General features: G+C 35.4%; 1 protein-coding gene across 2 annotated transcripts in view; it reads left to right on the top strand.

The window, feature by feature from the left end:
- Positions 1 to 2,681: 2,681 nt before the first annotated feature.
- Oprm1 (opioid receptor mu 1) overlaps positions 2,682 to 14,353 on the top strand; it is an 88,072-nt gene continuing 76,400 nt past the window's right edge. For both annotated transcript variants that reach the window (XM_004628495.2, XM_004628494.3), the window contains exon 1: positions 2,682 to 3,353. In XM_004628495.2, coding sequence (XP_004628552.1) covers positions 3,064 to 3,353 — 290 coding nt within the window. In that variant the 5' untranslated portion in view covers positions 2,682 to 3,063. The remainder of the gene's footprint in view (positions 3,354 to 14,353) is intronic.

The raw sequence follows: 14,353 nt of genomic DNA on the forward strand, positions 1-14,353 counted from the left end.
AACTATTAATAAGTTCTTCCAATCAAATTTGGGGTTATTTTTCTTGATGACCTTCAAACAATTCTTTTGTGCTTACTACTTATGTCTGGAGTCCTCATTCATAGCTGTTAATCATGTGTTCCATTAACAGCCACTCTCAAAAATTTCATGACCAAGCTATGAAAATAAGTGCAGGAGAATGGCAACTGTATGAATATCTAAAACCAATATATTTTGAAATGTATGAATATGAAGTGGCTTTTGCACTTTCTTGAGATCAAACTATGTAATGACTACATAGCTTTGAAACAATTTTATGGAAACTGTTTTATGATATCTATTTGACACCAATGTTAAATCTAGACTGACAGATAAGTTATTCTTGCTACAAATAGCAAAATTGGTTTAAACATGTAACATCAATAAAAGGGAAATATTCCTATTACACAAACAGCACACTTAAACTAAGAGAAGTTGAAGTTGCAATGGTTAGAACCAAGGTTGTGTTAAAAATAAAGATTAGAATAGAATAAAATGATTCACTTATAGTCTACCTACTTTTAATGGGAGATTTGAGCTTTCACAATAGGTGTTGGACCAGTTTTTCAGACAATATGCAATGATAGAGAAAACTAAAGAATAACAGAAGCTAGAATTTAAAGTCCTTTTATACACATATTGAATGTTAGCTATTTAGTATTTCTATATAGCTCTTTTCTGAACTTCTCAAGCCTATCTTATTTCACATGTTTGAAAAAGGAATCACATTTGTTCTGCATTTTTTCATTGCATATTGAGTGAATAGGTGATACCAATACCAAGACAGACACACTAATACAATTCAAGGTCTGACGTGCAGAAATGCTCACAAAATTTTATTTCCAAAATAGAAAGATAATAATTATCCTCAGTATAAAAAGGAATAAAAGGAAAATATTAATCTGAGCTGTGATTGTGTGTCGAAGCCTAAAGTTCAAGTTCCTGGTTATAGAACTATCATTCAATGAAATAGAGTAATATACTCATACTACTTGTTTGATACATCTAAGAAATTACAAATCTACATCACAAAATGCCTTGTCTCCAAGGCCAGGACTTTCTACATGTGCTTGTTTGTCTTTAAGGCACTCTAAGTGCAGAACTGTTCTGCATGTCTTCAAGGGACTGAGTAAATGACAAAAAAAAGATATCAGCTCAATGCCTGAGAATAGGTATATTAGTTCATGAGAGACTATACATAAGGATGCTTTTATTAGTATCTAGGAAATGCCTTAAACATTTTTGCTGAAATTACACCATTCAATGTGAAAAGAATAAAAATAATACTGAACATAATACTGAACAGGTTATTGGCAGAATACCTGTGATTAACACAGTTTATCAATGAGTTATCAGTTTTCAAGACAAATTTCTAGAGATGACAGTCAAGTAGACTGTTCTTTCTAAGCTTCCATCTCTCTGTTCTCCAAGAGTACAGTTGACTTTACATGTCAAATTGGCAATATGTATTTTAAAAGTTTAATATTAAAAAATAAAGATATCCATAAACATATACATGTAAAGGAATGACAATTACTTCAGAATTAATATTAACTATATAAGTACATGTTGTTTTTGCAAACTTGTTTCTGAGACATTTGTAAACTTAGAAATTAGACACAAAGTTTTTAAATGTATCAGTGCTCATCAAAGACCACTCCAACTCCAGATGTAGAGTCTGTCAAGAATTCTATATACTCTTCAGTATCTCACCAAGCTAATAAATATTTGGAAGCCAGTGCCCATGACTTTGAACCACTCTTGTAATTGTAGAGATTAATTGTAACTTGTATTAATCTTATGACATCTCGATAAATTTAGTATTAAAATATTTACACAAGTTTTGTCATTCCCTGAATTGTGAATACAGTATCAGTGGAGTCTGTATTGGTCATTCCTCTTGGAATTTACACACTAAAATACAAATTGAGATGATGCAAATTTTGTTTGATTTTAGCAGCCTTCTTCTCAGAAATGTGTGTCTATCTAGATGTCTGAAGATAAAGAGAACAAATCCATCCAGGTCTATGAGATTTAAAATAAAAAAGGTTCAATGTTATCTTTAATTGGTTTTACTGAATGTCCAAATGTCCCAATTTCTGCCACCAGCTCTTCCTAAGATAAGATCAGATCCAATTAGACCTTTTACTTCAAGAGAAAGTTGGGAGAGGAATCAAGAGAACAGACTTCCTTCACAAAGTTTGTCTCTTTATCTTTCCTTCTTTTCCAGAAAAATGAAAGGATTGCTCTTCTTTCAGACAGATTGTAGGGTAGAGAATTTGAAAAATCTCTCTCTCTCTCTCTCTCTCTCTCTCTCTCTCTCTCTCTCTCTCTCCCCCACCCCACTTCTCGGTGAATTTTCCCTCGGAGAATTGAGGGAGAGGGCTGAAAAAAACAAAAAGGTCATCGACTAATTGCAGTGGGCAATCGAAATGGAAGAATGTTTGAGGTTTAAGGATTGTTAGGGTTGCATCAGGACAGTGTCTTTCCTGACAAATTACAAAGAAAACGGTACTGGGGAAAAAAAATCAGGTGATGTCAGCCCCCTCCCTTTGTAATGTTTTACTGCTTCCTAAGAAACTGTTTTTTTCCCACCCTGTCTTCCCAACTCCCTTCCCAGTTCGGTTCTCACTCACCCTCCTCAACACTCCCCCCCAACAGACAGATGTGTTGCACAGAACAGTGTGAGTGAGGAGATGGACTCCTGAATTGCTTTGCGCAAAATCCACCCTTTCTCTCTCCTCCCTCCTCTCCAGCCTCTCAATCCCTCGCAGCCCTGTCTCCTCCCCTCCCAGCAGCGTGCAGTTGGAAATGTGCCTCTCTGAACTACTAGGCTGGGAGGGGTCTACAAGCGGAGCATAATGTCAGATGTTCAGCTCCCCCTTCTGCCGGACGCTCCTCTCCAGTGCTACCAGGGTTGGTCTCCGTAAGAAATAGCTGGAGCTCTGGCCGTGGCGAGCAGAAGCGGCTGAGGCGCGTGGAATCCGAAAAGTCCTGATTCTCTCCTTTACCGCACTTCGTGGTGCCCAGCAGGCCGTCAGCACCATGGACAGCGGGGCCATGCCTGGGACCGCCAGCAATTGCACTGATTCCTTTGCGAAGTCCAGTTGCTCCCCGGCACCTAGCCCTGGGTCCTGGACCAACTTATCTCACTTAGATGGCAATCTATCCGACCCATGCGGTCCGAACCGCACGGAGCTGGGCGGGAGCGACAGCCTGTGCCCTTCGACCGGCAGCCCCTCCATGATCACAGCTATCACCATCATGGCCCTCTACTCCATCGTGTGCGTGGTGGGGCTCTTTGGGAACTTCCTGGTCATGTACGTGATCGTCAGGTAAGGATGGACTGCACCAGAGTTTAGCAGCTAAACAGGGTGACAAAGGGACACTAAGTCAAAACGCGGGAGGAAAGAGGGTAGGAAGGAGGTAAACAGGGCAGATGGGGGAATAGTGGCTAGATTGTTGTTTGTGTTTGAAAAACTATTTTTCTGTTTTCTTCTCCTTTGATAAAGAAATTCCCAAAACAACAAGTTTCTTTGGTAAAAAGTCATAAAGGTGTCGAACGTTGGGGAAACTGTATCTTAGATCTGTCTCATACTGAGTCAAGAAAGCTCTTGGTACCCTGCTACAGTGTCCTACAGTCCTCTGCACGATCTAGGGAGCAATAAGTTGGGAATGTGGGAGTAGCTCCTTTCCCCTAATTTAGGGTCCAAGTCTTCTCTCTGAAAAGATGAGCCTTGTAACTTTCCTCCACCTCCTGGTTTAGACAGTACCACAGCCCCACCCCTTCTCTTCCCTTCACATAACAGCCTCTACTCTACTCCTCCTTCCATCCCGAGGCCACACTAACCAAAGAGAGTTTTCCTGGCATATTCCCTGGCAATGTTACTTTGCTGTAGCAAACATGTTCACTGCGTCTCCCAGAGCTATTTGCCAGTGGCAGCTGCAGATTTGTGGGGTCACATACTGCATCTGGAAAAAATATAAAAGATACTGTGTTTCAGGGCATCTATAGGGCAGGGCTGTGTCATAATCCCTTCAAAAGTTGAGACCAACTAGGACTAACTTAAAGAAGAATAATTATGTATGAGAATCTATTATATAGAAACTTATATACTGTGGAAGGGAGAGAGAGAGAGAGAGAAAGAGAGAGAGAGAGAGAGAGAGAGAGAGAGAGAGAGAGAGAGAGAGAGAGAGACTTTATCTATGAAAATTGCTTCAGAGTGTTTAGTCCACTTTTTGTTTACCCAGATATCCCAGATGAATTTGGTCAAGAGTTTGCAAGCTCTCAATTTTGCAACTGAAATTAATTGCATGACATGACCCGCATGTTCAAATACTGTATATAAATGTGAAGTGTTATACATTCATTTTTATTAAAGTAGATAAATTTTAGTCCTATAAAATGCTCCTAATTTGAGTTTTCTTCTCAATAGGGTTACATGTGTATTATGAGCCTGGCGTTTTCATATTTAGTGAGAATGTTTGTTTTATGTGTTTGGCAAATATTTCAGATTTTGATAGTTTTTTAATAATTTAACAATTATTCTTCCTATTACGCTTTTATTAGCAAAGTACTGCAAATCGCTCATGATAAATTCTTTATAGTTTTATGTCTGGTTTCTTTAATTCATGGTTGTTAAGTAAAGTTAATTTCACTGATCTTTTCATGAAGACTAAGATCAGGAGTGTCTCTGAGAAAAGAGCACCCTCTATTGTGAGAAAGGGTAACAGCAGAAGGAAAAATGCAGAGACAATCAATGGAAGGATTTATATTTGGGAACATTCACTTTCTGTAATTCAGTGCACAGATTCATTTCATAGATAAAAAATGAATTCTCATTCATAGCTTTGGTAATGAAAAGCATAATTGAGAGACCTGGCTTAAGAAGGAAAATATGGCTCATCTTTCCTGAAAGAAAGAAATTTAGAGAATCCTAAATTGGTATTCCTAGAAGAAACTAGACATATCTGTATTGGATGAGTGCAATAAAGCACAGCAAATGTAAATTGTTTGTATAAGAACAGATAGTTCATTAGTTCAGTGTGACTGAATCTTTTATTTTTAGTTATTAATGTGGTAAATCATGAATGAGTTAATTCAACTACAAGACTGACAAGGTGAGTTTAGATTACAGTTAAAATGGAATTTATACAAGGTACACCTAAAATGTATACATGGTATCCTGGATTTTAAAAGCACAGCATAGAAAAATCTAAAATCTCTAAAATTTCTGCTTTCTGAACTACTTTTTTATTCCTTTTATCACTTCTCTTTAGCATTTTCCTTCTTCACTTCTCTCCCTCCTGTTAATATTTTTCTATAAAGAGAGAGTCAGTACAACAGAAACCAGCAGAGAAGCAGTAATCTGATCTGGTCCCAGTGTTAAAAGGCTAGTAGTTGGATAAGTTCGTTTTAAAGGCCTTACCTCCTGCACGTTCATCACTTAAAGCACAGTGACATCACATCTCACTGAGAACATAACATTATGCTTTATTGTCTGTACTGAAAGTTCTGACAAAGGGCAGCACTATTTGGAAGGTCAACCCAAACACCCACCCGTGCAGGTCAGCTATTTACTTTTCCATGGTTGGTGAGCCCTCTAGAAATGGAATTGAGAAGTGAAAAATTAGAAAGCTCAGTGACAGGTAAAGAGAAGGGGAAAGCACCTGAGGATTTACAGAAACCATGTCTGTTTAGCTGAGGATATGTAACTGGCTCTGTCCAAGCTGGAGTGAGTTACCTACAAACTAATCAGCTCAGGAGTCTTATTGCCCTACCAAGAAGATGGCAATAAGGCTGTGACTGCTGAACGAAGGACGAGCAATTTTTACATTTTGGTACTATTTAAAATTCAACAAATAAATTGAATGGCTAAGCAATTATAGTCTTTTGACCTGCTGAAGGTACTATTTATTATAAAGTCCTAGTAGACTGAGGAATAGTGAAGCTCAGGTGACTACGGCGACAACAAAATTACCTGGTACCACAAATGCCATTTTCAATGCTTCTCTGCTCACTTCCTAACACCTTCATCATACCATCATCACCACTGTTAAGATTAAGATTCTTACACAGTACCATTCTAAGGAATATGAGAAAAGAGATACTGTCATTGTAATGTAAAGACATAAAATCCAAATATTGAACAACAGAAGTGTTATACATGTTCATCTTCAGGAAATATTTTTTATAAAGGAAAAAATGTTTTCAGGGTAATAATATCATGAAAATCTCCACAAAGATTATGGAAAATGTAACTGTAAACATGTTGCAAAAGGCAGTGATTATTTAAAGTGGGATGGCAACATATTGCAGTCTAGAAAGAATCTTAAAAAATAAAAACCCAACTAATACTAAAAGCTTTGATGTCTCACTGACTGAAAATATTTGACTGATACAAAAAATGAATTACAACTGTAAGAAATAATAGAACAAAAAACATGTTTGTCCTATGATATTTGTTTTGTCCCTCAAAATTTATTTACATAACTAATAATATTTTATGTGCAGACAATTTTGAAAAGTGGAGGACTTAAAATTTTAAGATTCCTGTGGAGTGTGTTTTGGTAAAGCTCTAGTCAAGAATGCTGGGAGGGCTGGGAGTGCCTCCAAGGAATAGCACTTGTGTGGCCTTTGTAAGGGCCTGGCTTTAGAAGCAAAGACTGCCAAATGATGCATCTCCTTTTTTAAGGTTATTTTTAATCTGAGTGAATTCTCAAATGTGACTAAATACAAGCAAAGAGTATTAAGGATATGTATGATGTTTTTGCTAATTTTCTTTCCTAAGACATATTTCTGATTTTAGTAAAAGCCTTAAGTTTACATTTGCTCCATATTCTAAACATTTTTCGCAGTTTAAATTACAAAATTGTAAAAAGATGAGTTATGTGTGTATGACTGGGGCAGAAATACAAGATTTAGACTTAAGTAAAATTTACACAAATGAGAACATAAGAATTATGATATCTTCCCTAATCTAAAGACATATATACATGTTTATAGAAACATATATATTTGAGTTCATTTAAAAATATAAATGTGTTGCTTTATATGGCAACTACAACATTAATAAAATAAGAAGTATATTTATAAAAGTAATATGAAGGCTATTCACCTTCTTGTTTTGAAGTAAAAAAATCCTTATTAGAGGATGAATTTTAAAGGAAAAAAGCTCCTAAATAGTATTTTGTCTTTAACATAATGGTTTGCATCAAAACATACCAACTTAATTCTCGAAATTTTATTTATTACTGATATCTTCTGGTATCAATTACACTTTAAAGTCTTTTCATTTCCAAGGAGATGCTAGTGCTGTAGGGAACACTTCTTTCATGAGTCTTCAGAAAACACTAAACGGCTTTCACTTTTCTGGGCTGTGAACTGTGACTGTCTTCTGCATGGAACTTTAACTGAGTTTTTATTTATTTATATTTTTTTATTACTGAGTTTTTAAACATGGCTTTCTCTTTTTTCTTCCTTAAAAAAAATGGACTATCTCATAGTTTATGAAATGTTTCCAATATAAATGAAAACCTAACTGTATAATAATTTTCCTCTATTAAAAGTTAGACATTTTTAGAGTTGAAGACATAGCTCAGTGGTACATGCACCCTGGATTAAATGACTGGCCCAAAGTTTTACATGTAATTTAAATCAATTATGCATGTGATTATGATTTATATTTTCACATGTATACTTGTGTATGTAGCACACACAAGAGTATATCTGAAAGAGTTGAAATGTCTGCTTTGCTCCCATTACCCTCCCTCTTTTGACTCTAACACTATCAAGAGTTTGGTGCAATTATTTATAAGCAATTTTTAGATTTTTTACTGTACCTATGCATTTTCACAAACAAATGTCTTTTTTCCATGTTCTTATGACCTGATAATTAACATCACAGTATACATTAAAATTAATAAACATAAACAGTATTTATCACAAATGGTTCTAGATCCATCAAGACAGTGATAGAAACTAGATGTCAAGCAAAACAAGCATAAAGACACACAAATGAGGAAACGTTCTGGCTACTCTTAGGAGTTCTTGGAACTCCTAACTGAGCTAAGAAAAAAATGCTTTACAAAGGCTCATTTGATTAAGTTTTGTAGGTTTGTAGATTCTGTTCTTTTAATTCAATATGTTTGCTTATAAAAATTGGTGTGTGGCGTGCTTGTGCAGGGCCATAACAGAATGCCATATCTAGCCGGCATGGATTTTACGGGCATATTTTTCATGCATAGTGAGTGCCTGCATCCTGGGTCACAGGTAGCTATCATCTCAGTGTGACTTCATAGGTCAAAAGTGATAAAAGAGCCTCCAGGGCCTCTTTACTAACAGCACCATCCCTAAGCATAAGAGCTCTCCTCTCACAATCTTGTCACTTCTCAAAGCAGCTGCCTTCAAATACAATTAAGGGGAGATTTAGTTTTAGCATTTGTATTTTCAGGGAACATATTGCGTCCAAAATACCAGTTATCCTAAAGTGATTACCATGGTAGCCTTCCACATATACTAAGAAACACTAATGAAACCAATAAGATTCATTCCAATAAATTTCATTATTATCTTTTCTATGGTTTTTTTGTCACATGATTAACGTTATAATCTCTTCTTTTTCTAACAAAATTCTTATTTTTCAAGTCTAAACGTACCTCCATTCTTCATGTAGCTTCCCCAAAGAACTCCTACATCCACTTTCTTATAGTACAGCTCAAAACACATACAACTACTGCAAAAAAACCTATCTGAAAATGTTTCTTGAGAGTATTCCAAGATGAACTACACCTATTTCCTCATTTTAGCTAAGAAATTCAATAAAGTTGACCAACAAAATTACACATCTCCAAAATGCAATGTAATTTGAAGATTTGTTGCCTCAACTCCTTTGTTCATGGATATTTAGCTTTACTATACAGTGTTATCAGCAAATCTTTAAGTTAAATACGTACATACATATAGATACATAGACCAGATCAAATAATTAATTAATATATGGTGACTGATTAATACATACACATCAACTAATTAATAGAAACACTTGTTTAATGTGCATTTATGCTTAGTGATACCTTTTTTAATAAACAGTTAATTCAGTAACACTGAACTCACATTGAATCATCCATGTCTGAATTCATGCTTGAACAACAAATCTTATTTAACAAATGTTTTCTATCTGCACACACTATAGCTTTCTTGTGCTTACAGAAAATAAACAGCACTGGACCATTATGCATAAATAGAGAGAATGCATTTGAAACAGTGAAATCACAGTGAAAAAGTGGGAAATTAAAATCTGTGCAAAACAATAGACTGCAGAAGGGGACTCATTCACAGTATGAGGTGGAAGCAGCAGACGGAGCATCGCCTGGTTTGGCTTCATCCAGGAACACCGACAGGAAGTATGTGAAACTTTTTAGGGCTCTCACTGAAAACCTTTGAATGAGTGCAAATATCCTTAAGTATTATTCTCAAATTACAAATCATTCCAGTCAAGTGTCAAATTCAGAATTCTCATTATAAGAGGATTTAATGTATAGAAAATAATAAACAAGGAAATAGATTCATCTCTTTGTATACATGGAGGAGTGGTCTCCAAATCTCTGTGAATACCAAAATTCTCAAATGTTCAAAGTTTTTACAGGAGGCTGGGGAGATAGCTCAGTAGAATAAGCACTTACCTGGTAAGCACAGGGTCCTGAGTACAATCCCCAGTACAAAAAAAAAAAAAAAAAAAAAAAGACCACGTGTATATACAGAATAGTTATGATAGATATACAGCTACTTTGGCTTAATTCAGTGAAAAGAAAGATTTGTAGTAATAGTGTTTGGACAGGATATCCTGTCTGCTTCTTGTACAATGGATAGCCACTAAGAAGACAGCAGTGTACATTCTATTAGTTATTGAAACTGGCCTATTAATCAATTTTGAAACTGTCCCATTGATATTTGTTTCTCAATAAGATACAATTACAAAATTTAAAAAAGTTTTTACAGGAAATAGAATTATATGTACATATAACTTATAAATGTCCTCCTATATGTACTAAATCATCTCTAGATTACTTATCACATACTCAACACAATATAAATGCTATATATTTGTTGTGCTGCATTATTCGGGGAGAATAGCAAGAAAAAGTCTGTATATCTTTAGTACAGATATAATTTTTAATTATTTTTATGAGTTTATTTTCAAATTATCAATTGCTAGCACACAAATATTTAACTGACCTTTTCGAAGTCTCTAATTTATTGATACACTTTAGATATACATAATTTCACACTCATCATAAAGGGAATTTGTACAATGATACATCTTTATGTGTGTGTGTGTGTGTGTGTGTGTGTGTGTGTGTGTGTGTGTGTGTTTAGTACAGGGTCTCACTACACAGGTCAGACTCATAGTGATCCTCCTGCTTTCAGTTTTCCAAGTACTGGAATTATAGGCATGTGCCACCAGGCCCAGACTCTCTACCATGATACATTTTAATGCTTTCCTCCCTTTCCCTCCCTGCTCTACAGCCTTTTTTCCCCTCCTTATCTACAAAACATTTGCTTCCATTTTTACTCCTCTTGTTTTTAACCACCTTACCCATGACAAAAGGGCTAAACATATTCATTCATCAGAAGCCTCTTTAATGAACGATGTGGGAAGAAATGGCTTTACACACGCTGGAGACTAAAAATAGACCCATGTCCATCATTGTTCACTAAACTAAAATAGAAATGAATCAAAGATCTAAATATTAAAACAGAAAAAGCTAAGCCCACTGAAAGGGAGAATAAATAGAACACGTGTGTGTGTGTGTGTGTGTGTGTGTGTGTGTGTGTGTGTGTGTGTTTAGTACATGGCCTACCAGGTCTTACAGGGTCTTACTACATACACCAGACTCCTAGTGAGTCTCCTGTTTGCAGCCTCCCAAGACCTGGGGTCATGGGCACGCACCATCATGCCCAGTCTCAATAACTGTCTCAGCATGCCCCAGGGGTCGGGCCAATACGGTATACCTGGGATCCAACCCTGGCAGCTCAGCTCTGGCTAAGCAGGCACTTTAGTCTGCTGAACTATCTAGCTGGCCTAGATAGAACTCTTAAAAACATAGGTGCAGGCAAGGACTTTATGAACAAATCCTCAACTGCACAGGAAAGAATAAATAGTGTTGATTTCATCTTACTAAAAAGTTTTTGAGCAGCAAAATAAACCTTCAACAGAGTGAAGAAGCAACCTAAAGAGTAGGGAAAAAAAATCTTTGTCAGTTGTTCTTCAGATAAAAGACTAATATCGACAATATATAAAGAACTCAAGAAAATCATATTCCTCACATTTAAAGGCACTTTAGTCTGCTGAGTCATTTAGTCAAATGAGTCTTTGATTCATTTCTATTTTAGTTTAGTGAACGATTATGGACATGGGTCTACTTTTAGTCTCCAGCATGTGTAAAGCCATTTCTTCCCACATCGTCTATTAAAGAGGCTTCTAATGAATATGTTTAGCTCTTTTGTCACAGGTAAGGTGGTTAAAAACAAGAGAAGTAAAAATGGAAACAAATCTTTTGTAGATAAAGATGAGAAAAGAGGTTGAAAAGCAGATAGGGAAAGGTGAGGGGGGAAAGGATTAAAATGTATCATGATATAGAGTCTGGGCCTGGTGGCACGCACCTGTAATTCCAGTGCTTGGGAGGCTGAAAACAATTCAAAAATGGATGTATGAAGTGAATAGACATTTCTCAGATGAAGAAGTAGAAAGTAAATATATAGAAGTAGGCAAGTAAATATATGCAAAAAAAATGTTTGACATCATTGCTTTTTCAGGAGATGCAAATTGCAATAATTCTAAGACTTCGTTTCACTCCAGAAAGGACTATCATGAAGAAGTCAATAAATAACAAAGACTGATAGGACTGTGGTGAAAAATGAACTTTCCCCTACCATTGGTGCAAGGGTAGACTGGTGCAACACAGCTATTCCCCTTCTTGATATTCTCTGGAAGGATTAAAAACATAATACCACAGTGAAATGTAAAGATATAACTGTTCCAAAAGTTTTGGTCCACAATTTTATCCACAAATATAGAACCCTTGAATATGGAGGTTTGGCTTTATTTTAAAGTCACAAACAAAGAAAATCAAGAAGCAATGTTTCATATTAAACATAGTCATAAGTTCACATATGAAGATATATCTTGTGTTTTTATTGTCATTTATTATAATTAGATGAAATATTCTAAAAACAAAATGAATTCCCATATAATTCACTCATCAAAGTGAATCAAAAATACCTAGGCACACCACGTAAATTTAGAAAATATAGAGGACATATTTTATTTTGTAGGCTGAAGTCAATTTCTCAAAATGTGTTGTTTTCTTTATATTTCTAAAGATGGAAATTTAAATGAAATTGTGATTATTTATTATTATTATATAAATATCTGGATTATACTGTTTACAATTTCAGATTCAGTTCAGTTGTCTTAAGTCTTGTTTCTTATTTTCAGTAAAGTTCTAAAACATATAATGTAAAATTTTACCTAAGTAAAGAATAGCTTTACTACAGCTATACAATCACAACCACTTTAACTTTATAGTGAATTTTGAAATAATATTTAAGCAACAAAATCTTTATTCTGAGTTTTAGAAATACACTAAAAATGCAGTACCTATAACTAATGGCCCAGGTCAATCTGGAATATTAAAACCTATTTTATACCAAAGCTACTTTTATTAGCTTAAGTAAGGTTTGGGTTTAAATTTTTCCAAGATTATTGTCTCATTTTACTACTTTTTGATTACATGTGCCTCAGTACACATTAGGTAAAGTGTGGTCAGTTTTTTCATCTATCCTACAGAAGGTTAGACTGTAAATATTTTAGGTTTCTAAGATCAAATTATCTTTATAAAAACAATTCAACCTTGGCCTTCTAGCTCAGAGATAGCCACGGTTAACATGTAAATAAGTAGGAACAACTATATTCCAATACAAATTTATGGGTCTAAAAGCTTGAATTTTCCCACAATATATGCTTGTCTCACAATATTTTCTTTGTATTCTCCTTTATGTAACTGCACTTTTAGCTAACAAGCAATAGACAGAAGCAAATTAGATTTGGCCCACAAAGTCTCATTAGTCAAATGGTAGTATGAAGCACACTAAATAAAAGTATAACCTCGTACAAGTCATGAAATAAGAACATACTTCCTACTTTGATTTTGATTGTATGCTTAATGGATAGAGAAAAAGAATTTTGCTAAAACAATCATGTACCAACTTGCAGTACTTTTTATCCACAGAAAATAACCATATGTATGATGTTAATAGAAGCCAGCACATTTGCCACAGACTGACCAAAGTCGTCACTTTTCTGGAACTGATATTGAACTATGGATCTAGTAGCGATCACCCAAGACACTATCTGTACATCTCCTGCCCTCATCTCTAAACCCAAGTCTGTATTGCCCATTGGATGAGCAATGTTTATTATTACTCTTAGAAAATACTTTTAAAAGAATATTTGTGAAGAATTTCCCTCTTTCAATATGCTTTATGGTTATCTCAATTCAGTGTAATTTTCTAAGCTTACTCGCAGTATTTTCCTCTTCAATAACTCCTAAGCTTTTAGAAGAAAAGAATAGACTTTCAGACTAGAATTGATATTAACTTCTTAGTAAATATGAGATGTCCTGAAAGCCATCTATGTCCACATACCAATCACATTGCTCCCACCATCACTGAATGGTGAATAGTGAATGGCAACCTCATTGTGCTTAATCTCTTTTTCAAAACATCATTTTGAACTCAAAGGTTCATTGCTCTGGAAGTGTTATTTTCTTTCCTTTGTTACTTACATAATTTACTCAGGTTTTAGACAAGTGTCTTCTGTAGTCCTTAAAGTTTGCCTTGAAAAATGTCTTTCTTCAAATTAGAAGATAGGGGCACAACTACAAATATATTCAGCCACCTTATCTTTTTAAAATCTTTTCTAATCTTTTATTTATTTGTGTATTTGGTACAGGGTCTCACTACACAGCTCACACTCGTAGTGATCCTCCTGTCTCAGCTTCCTCAATGCTGGGATAATAGGTGCACACCACCATACTTGGTTTCAGTGGCTGACTCGCCATAGGGCTGGCACAGCATGTGGTACTGGGGATCGAAACCATGTCCTTGCACTTTTCAGGCAGGTGCTTAGACCACTGAACTATCTCCCCAGACCCTAGACCCCTTATCTTTGACAAATGGACCAAATATGTTCACCAGAAGAAAGATAGCTTTTTTAACAAATGGTGTTGAAAAAGCCGGCTTTCTTCATGACTAACACTGGACATATGTCCA

This window comes from Octodon degus, unplaced genomic scaffold, assembly GCF_000260255.1.
Source record: "Octodon degus isolate 3935 unplaced genomic scaffold, OctDeg1.0 scaffold00024, whole genome shotgun sequence".
Taxonomy (NCBI): Eukaryota; Metazoa; Chordata; class Mammalia; order Rodentia; family Octodontidae; genus Octodon; species Octodon degus.